General features: G+C 44.5%; 1 protein-coding gene across 29 annotated transcripts in view; it reads left to right on the top strand.

Annotated features, from left to right (window-relative positions):
* GABPB2 (GA binding protein transcription factor subunit beta 2) overlaps positions 1 to 17,502 on the top strand; it is a 58,740-nt gene that overhangs the window by 31,989 nt on the left and 9,249 nt on the right. For 15 of the 29 annotated variants that reach the window (XM_065546208.2, XM_065546195.2, XM_065546203.2 and 12 more), the window contains 2 exons: positions 7,606 to 7,719; positions 11,291 to 11,476. The exons of 4 other annotated variants lie outside the window; for them this stretch is intronic. In XM_065546208.2, the coding sequence (XP_065402280.1) occupies positions 7,606 to 7,719; positions 11,291 to 11,476 (300 nt within the window). The remainder of the gene's footprint in view (positions 1 to 7,605; positions 7,720 to 11,290; positions 11,477 to 17,502) is intronic. 10 more of the 29 variants (XM_065546201.2, XM_065546199.2, XM_073995915.1 and 7 more) reach the window with 1 other exon arrangement.

The raw sequence follows: 17,502 nt of genomic DNA, 5'->3' as shown, positions 1-17,502 counted from the left end.
AGCTCAGGAGTTCGAGACCAGCCTGGGCAACATGGTGAAACCCTATCTCTACTAAGAATACAAAAATTAGCCAGGCATGATGGGGCGTGCCACCTACTAAATACCTACTAAAATGATAATCCTATGATACTTTCAGTTAATTCTTTATATAAATATATAAAATACATAAATATGTAATACGTACGTATATCTCTATATAAATCTTTTTAAAAAAATCCTTTAAAAAAATCAGCTGAAGTTGGGATCACCTGAAGTCAGGAGTTCAAGACCAGCCTACTAACATGGAGAAACCCCATCTCCACTAAAAAATACAGAATTAGCAGGGTGTGGTGGCACATCCTATAATCCCAGCTACTCAGGAGGCTGAGGCAGGAGAATCGCTTGAACCCAGGAGATGGGGGTTGCAGTGAGCCAAGATCATGCCATCACACTCCAGCCTGGGCAACAAGAGCAAAACTCCATCTCAAAAAAAAAAAAAAAAAAGTCCAGGTGCACTGGCTCACACCTGTAATCCCAGCACTTTGGGAGGCTGAGGCAGGCAGATCGCAAGGTCAAGAGATCGAGACCATCCTGGCCAACATGATGAAACCCTGTCTCAATACAAAAATTAGCTGGGCGTGGTGGCATGCGCCTGTAGACCCACCTACTTGGGACTACTGAGGCAGGAGAATTGCTTGAACCAGGAGACGGAGGTTGCAGTGAGCTGAGATACGCCACTGTGCTCCAGCCTGATGACAGAGCGAGACTCTGCCTCAAAAAAAAAAAAAAAAAGAAAGAAAGAAAAAAAAGATTTTTGAACAATGAAGTACTTTATTTTCCTATAATTCACTAGAATAAGTCTAAGGAAACAATTTGCACTATTGGTTTTCAGTTTCAACTGTATATGTCAGAATACTCTACCTGATTTTTTTTTTTTATTTTTTCAATTGAGACGGAGTCTTGCTCTGTCATTCAGGATGGAGTGCAGTGGTGTGATCTCAGCTTACTGCAACTGCGGCTGCCCAGGTTCAAACAATTCTTGTGCGTTAGCCTCCCGAGTACCTGGGACTACAGGCACATGCCACCATGCCTGGGTAATTTTTTTGAATTTTTATTAGAGATGGAGTTTCACCATGTTGCCCAGGCCTGTCTCAAACCCCTAACCTCAGGTGATCCACCAACCTTGGCCTCCCAAAGTGCTGGGATTACAGGCGTGAGCCACTGCGCCCAGCCCTAAACCTGATTTTTCATAAGTGTTCTTTCTTAATTTTGCTATTGAGGTGTAACTGGGTGAGTTGTTCTGTTTGAGTAAAAGGAAGAGCACCCTTAGATTGGAATCATCATGTGCTAAAGAAGATATAATGCGGCTGGGCCTGGTGGCTCACACCTGCAGTCGCAGTCCCAGTACTTTGGGTGGCCGAGGCGGGTGGATCACCTGAGGTCAGAAGTTCAAGAGCAGCCTGGCTAACATGGAGAAACCCCATCTCTACTAAAAATACAAAAATTAGCCGGGCGTGCTGGCAGGCACCTGTAATCCCCACTACTCAGGAGGCTGAGGCAGGAGAATCGCTTGATCCCCAGAGGCAGAGATTGCAGTAAGCCAAGATTGAGCCACTGCACTCCAGCCTAGGTGACAGAGCAAGACTCTGTCTCAAAAAAAAAAAAAAAAAAAAAGAAGATACAATGCTTTTCTCATGAAGCAGTTCTACCTAGGTATTTACCAATTTACCATTAGCTGGGTGGCCTATCTGATGCTTGGCCTACTTGAACTTTTAATTATAAGAGCTTTGTAATTTTTTTTTCTGTGATAAAATAAAAGCAGCCTTTTCTAAAAAAAAATTTTTTTTTTTTTAATTGTGGCGGCTGTGATGGCTCACGTGGTGGATCACCTGAGGTCAGAAGTTCAAGACCAGCCTGACCAATGTGGAGAAACCCTGTCTCTACTAAAAATACAAAATTAGCCAGGTGTGGTGGCTCATGCCTGTAATCCCACCTACTAAGGGAGGCTGAGGCAGGAGAATTGCTTGAACCTGGGAGGTGGAGGTTGCGGTGAGCCGAGATTGCATCATTGCACTCCAGCCTGGGTAACAAGAGTAAACTCCATCTCAAAAACAAACAAACAAAAATTGCTTGTCCTTTGTTTCATTTTAGAGGAGGATTTGTGAGGTCTTTTTTGTTGTTGTTGTTGTTGTTGTTGTTGAGATGGAGTCTTGCTCTGTTGCCCAGGCTGAAGTGCAGTGGCGCCATCTTGGCTCACTGTAAGCTCCACCTCCCGGGTTCACACCATTCTCCTGCCTCAGCCTCCGGAGTAGCTGCGACTACAGGCACCTGCCACCACTCCCAGCTCATTTTTTGTATTTTTTTTTTTTTTTTGAGACGGAGTCTCGCTCTGTCACCCAGGCTGGAGTGCTGTGGCCGGATCTCAGCTCACTGCAAGCTCCGCCTCCCGGGTTCACGCCATTCTCCTGCCTCAGCCTCCTGAGTAGCTGGGACTACAGGCGCCCGCCACCTCACCCGGCTAGTTTTTTGTATTTTTTAGTAGAGACAGGGTTTCACCGTGTTAGCCAGGATGGTCTCGATCTCCTGACCTCGTGATCCGCCCGTCTCGGCCTCCCAAAGTGCTGGGATTACAGGCTTGAGCCACCGCGCCCGGCCCATTTTTTGTATTTTTAGTAGAGACGGGGTTTCACCATGTTAGCCAGGCTGGTCTTGAACTCCTGACCTCGTGATCTGCCCACCTTGGCCTCCCAAAGTGCTGGGATTACAGGCGTGAGCCACCGCGCCTGGCCTGTGAGTTCTTATATCAGTATTTGGTATGAAAAGTTGAGTGATGAGAAAAGCATGAACTACGAAGGAAAATTTGGGAATAGGCTAAGAAGGAAAATTTGAGAATAGGCTGTAGTATAGAGTCATTTGATACACATAGGGTACTTCTGGAGGTCAAGCATGGTATACTACTCAGACCATTTGGTTCCCTGGGTATTTTATGAGAGCATTAGGATAAAATTGTTCCACTGAGTATGTGTAGAGGGAAAGAAAAAAAAATAACATTGGGATATCCTCACTACCTCCATCCCCATCCCCACTCCCATAGTAATCATCCTAAAGCTTTAATTAAAATAGTTTCTGGGCCGGGCGTGGTGGCTCACGTCTGTCATCCCAGCACTTTGGGAAGCTGAGGTGGGCGGATCATGAGGTCTGGAATTCAAGACCAGCCTGGCCAAGATGGTGAAACTCAGTCTCTACTAAAAATACAAAAATTAACCAGGTGTGGTGGCACACACTTGTAGTCCCCAGCTACTGGGGAGGCTGAGGCAGTGAACTGCTTGAACCCGGGAGGCGAAGTTTGCAGTGAGCCAAGATCACGCCATTGCACTTCAGCCTGGGTGATAGAGCGACACTTAAATAATAAAAATAACAAAAGAAAATAACAAAACAAAATAAAACAAAAATCTTAAAATAACAAAAGAAAATGGTTTCTAAGCCCGGCACGGTGACTCACTCCTGTAATCCCAACACTTTGGGAGGCTGAGGCAGGTGGATCACTTAAGGTCAGGAGTTCGAGATCAGCCCGGCCAGTGTGACGCAACCCTGTCTCTATTGAAAATACAAAAAAATTAGCTGAGCATGGTGGCAGGAGCCTGTAATCCCAGTTACTCAGGAGGTTGAGGCAGGAGAATCGCTTGAATCTGAGAGGTGGAAGTTGCAGTGAGCTGAGATCGCGCTACTGCACTCCGGCCTGGGTGACAGAGTGAGACTATCTTGAAAAAAAAAAATGGTTTACAGCTTGAAGATGAATTACTTACTATGCAAGTAATTTATCTTTTTAAGGAAAATCTGCTGAAGTTTAAATGTATAAACCAGTTAGATTACCAAATCACATCAGAAAGGATCCTCTGCTCTGTGGAAGGATTTTCTTTAAAGAATGTTAAATAGGAAGACTTGGCCACAGGGCAGGGAACATCCCACACTGGGGCCTGTCGTGGGTTTGGGGGAGGGAGGAGGGATGGCATTAAGAGAAATACCTATTGTAAATGATGAGTTAATGGGTGCAGCACACCCACATGGCACATGTATATCTATGTAACAAAACTGCACATTGTGCACATGTACCCTAGAACTTAAACTATAATAAAAAGAAAAAGAAAAAAAAAAAACAACAATGTTAAATAGGAATTTCCTTAAGTATTTTGCAGATAACTAATTTCTTTTTTTCTTTTAATTCAAAAAATAACAATAATAGAGATGAGGTGTTGCTGTGTTGCCCAGGCTGGTCTCAAAGTACTGGGCTCAAGCAATTCTCCTACCTCGGTCTCCCAAAGTGCGGGGACTACAGTTGTGAGCCACCCTGCCTGGCCTGATAACTGACTTTTTGGGGTTTTTTTGTTTGTTTGTTTGTTTTTTAGACAGAGTCTCACTCTGTCACCCAACCTGGAGTGCAGTAGCACAATCTCAGCTCACTGCAACCTCTGTCTCCTGGGTTCAAACGCTTCTCCGCCTCAGCCTCCTGAGTAGCTGGGACTACAGGTGTGCGCCACCACACCCAGCTATTTTTTTTTGCATTTGGTAGTAGAGACAGGGTTTAACCATGTTGACCAGGCTGGTCTCAAAGACCTCAGGTGATCTGCCCGCCTCGGCCTCCCAAAGTGCTGGGATTACAGGCGTGAGCCACTGCAGCTGGCCCTGACTTCTTGAAAGAAGAAAAACTGGAAAGAATATTTAAGCATAGGTAATGGGAAAACGTAAAAATTAAGTAGGCTGGGCATGGTGGCTCATGCCTATAATCCCAGCACTTTGGGAGGCTGAGGCAGGCAGATAGCTTGAACTCACGAGTTCGAGAGCAGCCTGGGCAGCATGGTGAAAGCTGGTCTGTACAAAAAATACAAAAAAAAAAAAAAAAAATTAGCCAGGCATGGTGATGCACGACTGTAGTCCCAGCTACTTGGAGGCTGAGGTGGGAGGACAGCTTGGGCCTGAGAGGCAGAGGTTGCAGTGAGCCAAGATTGTATCACTGCACTCCAGCCTAGGCAATAATGCCAGACTTTGTCTTGGAAAAAAAAAAAAATTAAGAGTACTTTTAAAAAGAAAATATAGCCGGGCGTGGTGGCTCAAGCCTGTAATCCCAGCACTTTGGGAGGCCGAGACTGGCGGATCTCGAGGTCAGGAGATCAAGACCATCCTGGCTAACACGGTGAAACCCCGTCTCTACTAAAAAATACAAAAAACTAGCCGGGCGAAGTGGCGAGTGCCTGTAGTCCCAGCTACTCGGGAGGCTGAGGCAGGAGAATGGCGTGAACCCGAGAGGAGGAGCTTGCAGTGAGCTGAGATCCGGCCACTGCACTCCAGCCTGGGTGACAGAGCAAGACTCCATCTCAAAAAAAAAAAAAAAGAAAAGAAAATATATTGCTTGGTGTGCTGGCTCACGCCTGTAATCCCAGCACTTTGGGAGACCGAGGGGGGCAGATCACTTGAGGTCAGGAGTTCCAGACCAGCCTGGCTAACATGGTGAAACCCCGTCTTACTAAAAATACAAAAATTAGCTGGGCATGGTGGCACGCATCTGTAGTCCCAGCTACTTGGGAGGCTGAGGCAGGAGAATGGCTTGAACCCAGGAGGCAGAAGGTGCAGTGAGCTGAGATCGCACCATTGCACTCTAGTCTGGGCAACAAGAACAAAACTCCGTCTCAAAAAAAAAAAAAAAAGAATACAGCAATAGCCAATAGAGGGTGCAGCCACTTCTTCTATACTAACAAAGCTTAATGTCATGCCAGCTGACAAGAAATGTTTATAGGGTCCAGCCCCAGCATCACCAGGCAGGACAAAGAAGGGTAGATTTGGAACTGAGAGGCAATACATTTGTAACTGGCACAATACGTATCTCTGAAATTATAGGGAAAGAAATAGGGAAATATAATTCATTTTATAATACTGTTAAGTAATACTTTTTTTCCCCAACAAGGAAATATCCACAGTTAGAGTAATACTTTTGGTTCATAAAGTTAGGCATGTCTGTTGCCAGATCTAGTGCGCTTCCCTCTTACAACTTAGCTATGAGAATAGCACACAGATGTAAGAGAAGGTTATGAACAAAGTCTTTCTGAAAGTACATCTTGGCCAGACACAGTGGCTCATACCTGTAATCCCAGCACTTTGGGAGGCTGAGGCAGGCAGATCACCTGAAGTCAGGAGTTCAAGACCAGCAACATGGTGAGATCCTGTCTCTACTAAAAGTACAAAAATTAGCTGGGCGTGGTGGTGCACACCTGTAATCCCAGCTACTCAGGAGGCTGAGATAGGAGAAGTGCTTGAATCCAGGAGTCGGAGGTGGCAATGAGCAGAGACTGTGCCACTGCACTCCAGCCTGAGAGACAGAGCGAGACTCCATCTCAAAAAATAAATAAATAAAAAATAAAAGTATATCTTGACATAACTAAAGTATTTTTAGCATTTAGTGTTTTTAGCATTAATCTATTGTACTACCCTTTGACATTCAATATATGAAACTTTATATTTATTTATTTATTTATTTATTTATTTATTTATTTATTTCAAGCTGAAGTGCAGTGGTGTGATCTCGGCTCACTGCAATCTCCCCCTCCCAAGTTCAAGTGATTCTCTTGCCTCAGCCTCCCAAGTAGCTGGGATTACGGGTGCACACCACCACGCCCAGCTAATTTTTGTAGTTTTAGTAGAGACAGGGTTTCACCTTGTTGGCCAGGCTGGTCTCAAACTCCTGACCTCAAGTGATCCACCCGTTTCGGTCTCCCACGGTGCTAGGATTACAGGCGTGAGCCGCCACGTCTGGCCATGAAACTAAGTTTTTAACTATTCTTGTACTGGAGGTGAATCCTATTCTTCACATCTCTCTAGCTGATGAAAAGAGGTAGTATGATTGGGTAAAGCCCAGAAGGGGACTATTCCCTTATCACTGCTGAGCTTGGGGTGAGGTATGCATTTTACACTTCCTGCCTGCTGCCAAGGAGAGCTCTGCCCAGCCAGCTTAGGAAGTGGGTAGCACTCTTGGTCTGTTAGCTACTTATGCTCAGCACTGGCAGTGCCAAGAGAATGATTAAATGAAGGGAATGTAGTGGCCCTGTACCAAGTATACGATTTTTTTTTTTTTTTTTTTTTGGAGAAGGAGTCTCACTGTGTCGCCCAGGCTGGAGTGCAGTGGTGCAATCTCAGCTCACTGCAAGCTCCGCCTCCCAGGTTCATGCCATTCTCCTGCCTCAGCCTCCCGAGTGGCTGGGACTGCAGGCGCCCACCACCACGCCCAGCTAATTTTTTGTATTTTTAGTAGAGACGGAGTTTCACTGTGTTAGCCAGGATGGTCTCGATCTCCTGACCTCGTGATCCACCTGCCTCAGCCTCCCAAAGTGCTAGGATTACAGGCGTGAAGCATGCCCAGCCCTGCAAGTATACTAATTTAATCCACTTTAAAGGAAAAACTTTTTAAACCTTAAAAGAATTTTAACGCTGATATAATTGACTTATATCAGTTTGAGTTAGAGAACAAGATGGAGGACATTAGAGTGAAGAGCTGAGGTTTTGATTTAATAAGCTGTTTTTAATTTGCCTCAAGTTTTCCTATACATTAGACTTCATTTGTCTTTCTTACTGAAATAGGTGACCCCCATACCTCAACAGTACAGTTTTCAAATTCTACCACCTCAGTGCTGGCTACCCTTGCAGCTCTTGCTGAGCCATCTGTCTCCTTCTCCAACTCACACAGAGCCACAGGTAGGTAAGGGATATGCTGCTAGGTGAATCACCACTTTTTCTTTTGTTTTTAAGTCTCCAGCAGATTTAATTTGCATGAAATATTATTAAAGAATTGCATTTAATTAGAGGCAGCTAAGGAAAAGGGATGTAGCATCATTGAACATCAGAAAGAAAAATTGCCAGGTGATATAATCAGACAGCTGAATAATATGAGAGAATGACTAAATTACTCCTTTGTGTTTTTACAGTTTGAAGTTTGTTTTCCCTGACTCTAGTTACTTCACATTGAAATGTCTATTCTCATATTAGCAGATTTTTTTGGAGATACTCTATGTTATGTTTTGACTGATGCTATCATAGAATGATTCAAAATAGCAGCCCAGATATCTTATATTAAAGTATCAAAATACATGAGACTGGTACCTTTTTCATTGTCATATCCTTTGCACTTCATGGCTTGCTTTTATTTTCATTGGAGATGTTATTTTGGCATTTCCAAAGGAGTTGGGCAAATATAGGGTATGTATTGCCTTTCTGATATTTAAAACAAAATAGTTTTCAAGTCATTTAGCCAGAGCTAGTAGTCTGTCAGGGGAAGACTTAAGGCTTCGTATAGGTAGGGGCATATAGTCACAGGTAGGGCTCAGTAGACATTTAGAAATCTTTCTAGAACCCTCTGGCCATCTGCTCCATCATATATGAAAGCAGAATGTTCTGATTTCTTTCTGCCATGACATTTGGGTGGTAAGAACATTCTTCCAATTCCAATCCTATTTTTCTGAATGGGTATAATCATAAAGATCTCTACTCAGATTTATATGAGGGAACAACATAGCAAAGGGAAAAGCAATGTATTAAACTTGTCCTTGCTATTCTTTTGGTTTGCTCTTTGATCTGGGATAAATCACTTCTCCAGGTTCTAGTTTTCTCATCTTTGGCATGATACTTGGATTAGGTTATCTATCCAGGACCTTTCAACTTTAATATTTAACTGTTCTTTGTTTCTAAGAGGTGGGAATCCTTTGTTTCCATTGAACTACCTAGATGTGTTTCATATGGATGGTTGATACCCCACTTATTACTGCAAAGTTCTATCTGTGACTCACTCTTTCTTTTCTTTTCCTTCCTTCTTTCCTTCCTTCCTTCCTTCCTTCCTTCCTTCCTTCCTTCCTTCCTTCCTTCCTTCCTTCCTTCCTTCCTTCTTCTTTCTTCCTTTTCTTTTCTTTTCTCTTCTTTCTTTTCTTTCTTTGACAGAGTCTCATTCTGTCACCCAGGCTGGGGTGCAGTGGCATGATCTCGGCTTACTGCAATCTCTGCCTCCAGGGTTCAAGCAATTCTCCTGCCTCAGCCTCCCAAGTAGCTGGGATTACAGGCGCTCATGACCACGCTCAGCTAATTTGTGTATTTTTTGTAGAGATGGGGTTTTGCCATGTTGGCCAGGCTGGTCTCAAACTACTGACCTCGGTGATCTGCCCACCTCGGCCTCCCAAAATGCTGGGATTACAGGTGTGAGCCACCGCCCCTGGCCCTGTGACGCTTTAGATAGAGAAATTCCATAGTGGTAGGAATTATTTCCTCTAATAGTGCTTAGTTTATTGGGATATTGACTAATCAAACTGAAAATCTCGATTCAGCATAATACACGTAACACTCATAGAATGGTACCTGGCACATAAGTGTTGGCTATTTTATATATATATATATATACACATATATATATATGTGTGTGTGTTTGGGGTTTCTTTTGATAGAGACAGGATCTTATTCTGTTATTCTGTCACCCAGGCTAGAGTGCAGTGGCACAATCAGAGTTCACTGCAGCTTGAACTTCTAGGTTCAAGTGATCCTCCCATGTCAGCCTCCTGAGTGGTGCATGCCACCACGCTCAGTTAATTTTTCAAATTTGGCGGGAGGTGGTCTCACTGCTCAGGCTGGTCTTCAACTCCCGGCCTCAAGCAATCCTCCTGCCTTGGCCTCCCAAAATGCTGGGATTATGGGCATGAGCCACCATACCCAGCCAGCTATTATTCTTGGTATCAGATGAGAAAAGCCACCTAACATTTTTGTCTATCAGACTTCAATATTTTGACTACTTCACGTATTATTCTGTTAATTCACTATTAAATATCCCATTTACTCTGATTTATGGTTATTTTAGACTTTTTTTTTTTTTTTTGAGATGGAATCTTGCTCTTGTCACCCAGGCTGGAGTGCAATGGCACTATCTCAGTATCTCGGCTCACTGCAACCTCCACCTCCCAGGTTCAAGCAATTCTCCTGCCTCAGCCTCCCAAGTAACTGGGATTACAGGTGCCTACCACCATGCCCAGCTAATTTTTGTATTTTTAGTAGAGATAGGGTTTCACCATGTTGGCCAGGCTGGTCTCGAACCCCTGACCTCAGGTGATCTGCCCACCTCGGCCTCCCAAAGTGCTGGGATTACAGGCATGAGTCACCATGCCCAGCCATTTTAGACTTTCAAGATACTTCCTGAAAAAAAAAAAAAAGGGTTCCAATATCAAATATGTTGGGGAAACAGCATATCTGGGTTTTTTTTGTTTGTTTTTTGAGACAGAGTCTCGCTCTGTTGCCCAGGCTGGAGTGCAGTGGCTCCATCTCGGCTCACTGCAACCTCCGCCTCCCAGGATCAAGAGATTCTCGTGCCTCAGCCTCCAAAGTAGGTGGGACTACAGGTGCATGCCACCATACCTGACTAATTTTTGACTAATTTTTGTACTTTTAGTAGAGACAGGGTTTTGCCATGTTGGCCAGGCTTGTCTCTTAACTCCTGGCCTCAAGTGATTCGCCCATCTTGGCCTCCCAAAGTGCTGGGATTATAGGCATGAGCCACCATGCCCAACCGAAACAGAGTATCTTATACCCTGTTGGAGAATCACACCCTGCTGGAGAATCACAATGTTTATTAGCCGATTGAAGTCTCTGATACTCCTACAAAACAAAAAATTTTAAGCATATTTAAACCAGAATTTTGAAAACATGTTTATACATAGAACCCATCTTTAGTGAAAGTTATTAATACCTCAATGAACACATTTTATAAAATACTGTTATAATGCATTCTCTATTTTCTTTTCTCCTCTGACTTAGCATGCATTGTTCACAAAACCTTTTGCAAACTGTTGAATCTCACTTTTTTTTTTTTTTTTTGAAATTTTTCGGCCAGGCGCGGTGGCTCACACCTGTGATCCCAGCACTTTGGGAGGCAGAGGCGAGCGGATCACTTGAGGTCAGGAGATCGAGACCAGCCTGGCCAACATGATGAAACCCCGTCTCTACTAAAAATACAAAAATTAGCCTGGCGTGATGGTGGGCACCTGTAGTCCCAGCTACTCGGGAGGTTGAGGCAGGAGAATCGCTTGAACCCAGGAAGCGGAGCTTGCGATGAGCCGAGATCGCGCCACTGCACTCCAGCCTGGGCGACAGAGCGAGACTCCGTCTCAAAAAAAAAAAAAAAAAAAAAAAGAAATTTTCCTCTCCCTGAATGTTATCAGGTTCAAGGAGGTTGAAATTGCTATACTCCTATTTTTTTAAAAAGCTGAAATTTTAAATTTGCTTTTGTCATCTCCAGCCAATTCAGAGGAAATTATAGAGGGAAATTCCGTTGACTCATCAATCCAGCAAGTAATGGGGAGTGGAGGCCAGAGGGTCATCACCATAGTAACTGATGGAGTCCCTCTGGGTAATATCCAAACTTCAATCCCTACTGGAGGCATTGGTCAGCCATTTATTGTAACTATGCAAGATGGACAGCAAGGTGAGTTATCTCTTGTAGACAATTGTTTATTAAAAGATATTTTAGATACTCCATACTCACCTAAACATGAGGCATTAAAACAAATAGTGGAAGTGGGAGACTGTCAGATGCAAGTTGGGGCAAAGAAGGTCTGAAAAAGAAAAAGATACAGAACCAGATTGGCAAAAGCTAATTGCCTAATATGTATAAAATCTGTAGTAAAAAACAGTTGATCTGGTGGAAAATATAACAAGTAGACCGGGCGTGGTGGCTCACGCCTGTAATCCCAGCACTTTGGGAGGCCGAGGCAGGCGGATCGTGAGGTCAGGAGATCGAGACCATCCTGGCTAACATGGTGAAACCCCGTCCCTACTAAAAAATACAAAAAAAAAAAAAATTAGCCGTGTGTGACGGCGGACGCCTGTAGTCCCAGCTACTCGAGAGCCTGAGGCGGGAGAATGGCGTGAACCCAGGAGGCGAAGCTTGCAGTGAGCTGAGATCACGCCACTGCACTCCAGCCTGGGTGACAGAGCAAGACTCCGTCTAAAAATAATAATAATAATAATAATAATAATAATAATATGAACCAGTAGTCCACAGAAAAAAATGTACTGATGGCTCTTAAAAATATGAAAATAGCCGGGTGAGGCAGATCACGGCTGTAATCCCAGCACTTTGGGAGGCTGAGGCAAGAGGATCACTTGAGATCAGGAGTTCAAGACCAGCCTGGCCAAAATAGCAAAACCCCGTCTCTACTAAAAATACAAAAATTAGCCGAGCATGGTGGCACACACCTGTAGTTCCAGCTACTCAGGAGGCTGAAGTGGGAGGATCACTTGAGCCCAGGAGGTTGAGGCTGTAGTGAGCCGTGATTGTGCCACTGCACACCAGCCTGGATAACAGTGTGAGTCTCCGTCTTAAAAAAAAAAAGAAAGAAAGAGAAAATATATCCAACCTACTTCATTCATAACAAGAGAAGTGCAAATAAATACTGTACTGAGATACCATTATAACACTATGTTGTTAAAGGTGTAGGGAAACAAGCACTCTTATAAATCATTTGTAAGAGTGCAAATTAATGGATCCTCTAAAAAGGATATTGGTAGTATCTGTAGATACTAAAGATGTACATAAAGATGTACCTTTGGGTTTTTTGTTTACTTGTTTGTTTGAGATGGAGTCCCTCTCTGTTGCCCAGACTGGAGTGCAGTGGTAGGATCTTGGCTCACTGCAGCCTCCACCTCCCTGGTTCAAGCAATTCTTGTGCCTCAACCTCCTGAGTAGCTGGGACTATAGGCTCACGCCACCACGTCCAGTTACTTTTTGTGTATTTTTAATAGAGACAGGGTTTCACCATGTTAGCCAGGCTGGTCTTGAACTCCAGACCTCAAGTGATCCTTCCACCTCAGCCTCCCAAAGTGCTAGGATTATAGACATGAGCCATCACACTCAGTCAAGATGTACCTTTTGGTTAAACAGTTCTTTTTTCTTTTTTGTGTGTGTAACTGGGTCTTGTTCTGTCACCCAGGCTTGTGTGCAGTGGTGCAATCATGGGTCACTGCAGCCTCAACCTCCTGGGCTCAAGATATCCTCCTGCCTCAGCCTCCTGAGTAGCTGGGGCTACAGTTCCACGCCACCATGCCCAGCTATATTCAGACTGAGGCTATATATTAGTATACTGAGGCATAACATTAGTTGCTTCCAAGGAGGGCAGCTGGGTACTAAGGATGAGTGGGAGGCTTTTCAATGTATATGCTTTTATAGCCTTGATGTTTTTAATCATTTAATGTATCAGTTATTCAAAAAAGACATAATTAAAATTTTTTGAAAAGAGGAAGCCCATCATTACAACTCCGTACCTTAAAAATACTGGAGGTTGGCCAGGCACAATGGCTGATACATGTAATCCTGTAATCCTAGCACTTTGGGAGACCAAGGCAAGAGGATTTCTTGAGGCCAAGAGTTCCAGATCAGCTGGGGCAACATAGCAAGACCCCCCATCTCTACACAATTAAAAAAAAAAATAGCCTGGTTGATGGCACGTCCTTATAGTCCCAACTACTCAGGAGGTTTTGGCAGGAGGATCACTTGAGCCCAGGAGCTCAAGGTTGCAGTATGCTACCATGATCATGCCACTGCACTCCAGCCTGGGCATAATCATGCCACTGCACTCCAGTCTGAGCAACAGAGCAAAACATTGTCTCTAAAAAATAAAAATGTATATTGGAGGTTGAAAAGAAGGGTACTGGTATAATTTCCTTTCTTAATGTCGCTGAAATTTTGACTTGGCTTAAATGATTGTGGGGATTTGTAATTTTTTTTTTTTTTTTTTTTGAGACAGAATCTCACTCTGTCACCCAGGCTGGAGTGCAGTGGCACAATCTCGGCTCACTGCAACCTCCACCTGCTGGGTTCAAGCAATTCTCCTGCCTCAGCCTCCTGAGTAGCTGGGATTACAGGCATGTGCCACCACGCCCGGCTAATTTTTTTGTATTTTTAGCAGAGATAGGTTTCACCATGTTGGTCAGCCTGTTATTGAACTCCTGACCTCATGATCCACCCGCCTCAGCCTCCCAAAGTGCTGGAATTACAAGCGTAACCGGCCTATAGTTTTTATTTGTTTGTTTGTTTGTTTCTGAGATAGGATCTCCCTTTGTTGCCCAGGCTAGAGTGCAGTGGCATGATTATGGCTCACTGCAGCCTCGACTTCCCAAGCAACCCTCTCACCTCAGCCTCCCAAGTAGCTGGGACTACAGGCATGCACCACCACGCCTGGCTAATTATATTATATTTTTATTTTTAGACAGGGACTCAGTCTGTCACCCAGGCTGGAGTGCAGTGGTGTGATCTCAGCTCACTGCAATCTCCACCTTCCAGGTTCAAGTGATTCTCCTGCCTCAGCCACCAGAGTAGCTGGGATTACAGTCATGGCCACCATGCCCGGCTAATTTTTTTGGTTTTTTTGGGGGGGTTTTTAGAGACAGAGTTTCTCCATGTTGGCCAGGCTGGTCACGAATTCCTGAACTCAAGTGATCTGCCTGCCTTGGCCTCCCAAAGTGCTGGGATTACAGGTGTGAGCCACCATGCCTGGCCTTTTTTATTTTTTGTACAGACTAGGTCTTACTATGTTGCCCATTCTGGGATTTATAATTTTTTAATTATTTGAACTGATGGATCAGGAAGTATGGGAAGATAAGAATTAAACTTATTATAATCCAAACTTTGGTATCATAAATTCTAATTTATGCATTGCTGATATTATTGTGAACATAGTTATCATTTTAAGTTTTTAGGGCTCATTGGGTAGGTGAGAGACTCTGCTTATAATGGAACTAAATAAATGAAAACTGAGTTGTTTTGGAGAAAAAGAGAATTGAAGTTTAACCTAAATAAACTATACTACTTTTTTATTTTTATTTTTAAAATTTATTTATTTATGGCCGGGCGCGGTGGCTCAAGCCTGTAATCCCAGCACTTTGGGAGGCCGAGACGGGTGGATCACTAGGTCAGGAGATCGAGACCATCCTGGCTAACACGGTGAAACCCCGTCTCTACTAAAAAATACAAAAAACTAGCCGGGCGAGGTGGCGGGCGCCTGTAGTCCCAGCTACTCAGGAGGCTGAGACAGGAGAATGGCCCGAACCCGGGAGGCGGAGCTTGCAGTGAGCTGAGATCCGGCCACTACACTCCAGCCTGGGCGACAGAGCGAGACGCCGTCTCAAAAAAAAAAAAAAAAAAAAAAAAAAATTTTTATTTATTTTTTTAGAGGTGCAATCTCAGCTCCCTGCAGCCTCAACCTCCTAGGCTCAAGCAGTCCTCCCATCTCATCATCCCAAGTAGCTAGGACCACAGGTGCAAGCCACCACAGCCAGCTAATTTTTTACTTTTTCATAGAGACAAGGTCTTCCTATGTTACCCAGCCTGGCCTCAAACTCCTGGGCTCAAGCAATCCTTCTACCTTGGCTTCCTAAAGTTCTAGGATTACAGGCGTGAGCTACTGTGCTTAGCCTACACTACTTTTTACAAATATGCTTAAGGCCCAAAGAAGGAAAACAGATTTTGTGAGTTATCTGCAGAAAAATTTAAATCCCAGACTAAACTTCCATTTCTACTCAACATATATCTAAGCTGCTTTCCACTGCCATCAATTGATGAGTTTATAAAGAAATACAGGCCGGGCACAGTGGCTCAAGCCTGTAATCCCAGCATTTTGGGAGGCCGAGATGGGCGGATCACGAGGTCAGGAGATCGAGACCATCCTGGCCTACACAGTGAAACCCCGTCTCTACTAAAAAATACAAAAAACTAGCTGGGTGAGGTGGCGGGCGCCTGTAGTCCCAGCTACTCGGGAGGCTGAGGCAGGAGAATGGCGTAAACCCGGGAGGCGGAGCTTGCAGTGAGCTGAGATCCTGTCACTGGACTCTAACCTGGGCGACAGAGCGAGACTCCGTCTCAAAAAAAAAAAAAAAAAAGGAAATACAAACCTATTTTTAAATCTGCCAAACCAAATGATTAGGTAAATCTTGTTTTTTGTTTTTGTTTTTAAATTTTTGTCCGGACATGGTAGCTCACGCCTGTAATCCCAGCACTTTGGGAGACCGAGGTGGGACGAGTGCTTGAGGTTGGGATTTCAAGACCAGCTTGCCAACATGGTGAAACGCCGGGTCTACTAAAAAAATACAAATATTAGCCGGATGTGGAGGCCCCAGACTGGAGTGCAGTGGCATGATCATAACTCACTGCAGCCTTGACATTCAGGGCCCAAGTGATCCTCCTGCTACAGCTCCCCAAATTTTTTCTTTTTTTTTTTTTTTTGAGACGGAGTCTTGCTCTGTCACCCAGGCTAGAGTAAAGTGGCGCGATCTCAGCTCACTGCAACCTCCACCTCATGAGTTCAAGCAATTCTCCTGCCTCAGCCTCCTGAGTAGCTGGGATTACAGGCGCCCACCACTGCCCAGGCTAATTTTGTTTGTTTGTTTGTTTTTTGAGATGGAGTCTCCCTCTGTCACCCAGGCTGGAGTGCAGTGGCGTGATCTTGGCTCAGCGCAAGCTCTGCTTCCTGGGTTCATGCCATTCTCCTGCCTCAGCCTCCCAAGTAGCTGGGACTACAGGCGCCCACCACCGCCCCCAGCTAATTCTTTTTTGTATTTTTAGTAGAGACGGGGTTTCACCGTGGTCTCGATCTCCTGATCATGTGATCCGCCCACCTCAGCCTCCCAAAGTGCTGGGATTACAGGCATGAGCCACCGCGCCCAGCCTTTAATTTTCATATATGAAGAGCTAACATGGTTTTTAATTGGGTGCATGCCTTGGATAATCCATTCAAAAGCAATCACTTAGTCCAGTTTAATGAAACATATATCCTTCGTGTACTGATGGAAAGGCTGGTGGTATATATTGAGGCCATATTTCCAGATCAGACTGTGCTGGTTTGTTGTTGTTGTTGTTGTTGTTGTTGTTGTTGTTGTTTGAGATGGAGTCTCACTCTGTCACCCAGGCTGGAGTGCAATGGTGTGGTCTCAGCTCACTGCAACTTCTGCCTCCCAGGTTCAAGCAATTCTCCTGCCTCAGCCTCCCGAGTAGCTAGGATTACAGGTGTTCCCTAGCACGCCCGGCTAATTTTTTGTATTTTTAGTAGAGATGGGGTTTCACCATGTTGGTCAGGCTGGTCTCGAACTCCTGACCTTGTGATCTGCCCACCTCGGCCTCCCAAAGTGCTGGTATTACCGGTGTGAGCCACCGTGCCCAGCCGACTATGCTGGTTTGAACAGATATGACAAGAGCAAGAACCCTGGCTGAATTTTTGTGGGTGGCTCCAGTAGAGCTGCTGGTAACCCATCTTGCTCTCAAGAGTACAATGAGGTAAAAGGAAAGAGTTCCCGATTTTTTTTTTGTTTGTTTTTTTGTTTTGTTTTGTTTTTGAGACAGAGTCTCGCTCTGTCACCAGGCTAGAGTGCAGTGGCGTGGTCTCAGCTCACTGCAATCTCTGCCTCCCAGGTTCAAGCGATTCCTCTGCCTCAGCCTCCTGAGTAGCTGGGACCACAGGT

This window comes from Macaca fascicularis, chromosome 1 (genome assembly GCF_037993035.2).
Source record: "Macaca fascicularis isolate 582-1 chromosome 1, T2T-MFA8v1.1".
In the NCBI taxonomy this organism is placed as follows: domain Eukaryota; kingdom Metazoa; phylum Chordata; class Mammalia; order Primates; family Cercopithecidae; genus Macaca; species Macaca fascicularis.
The sequence above is the reverse complement of the archived record's forward strand: the minus strand, read 5'-3'. Positions and strand labels throughout refer to the sequence as shown.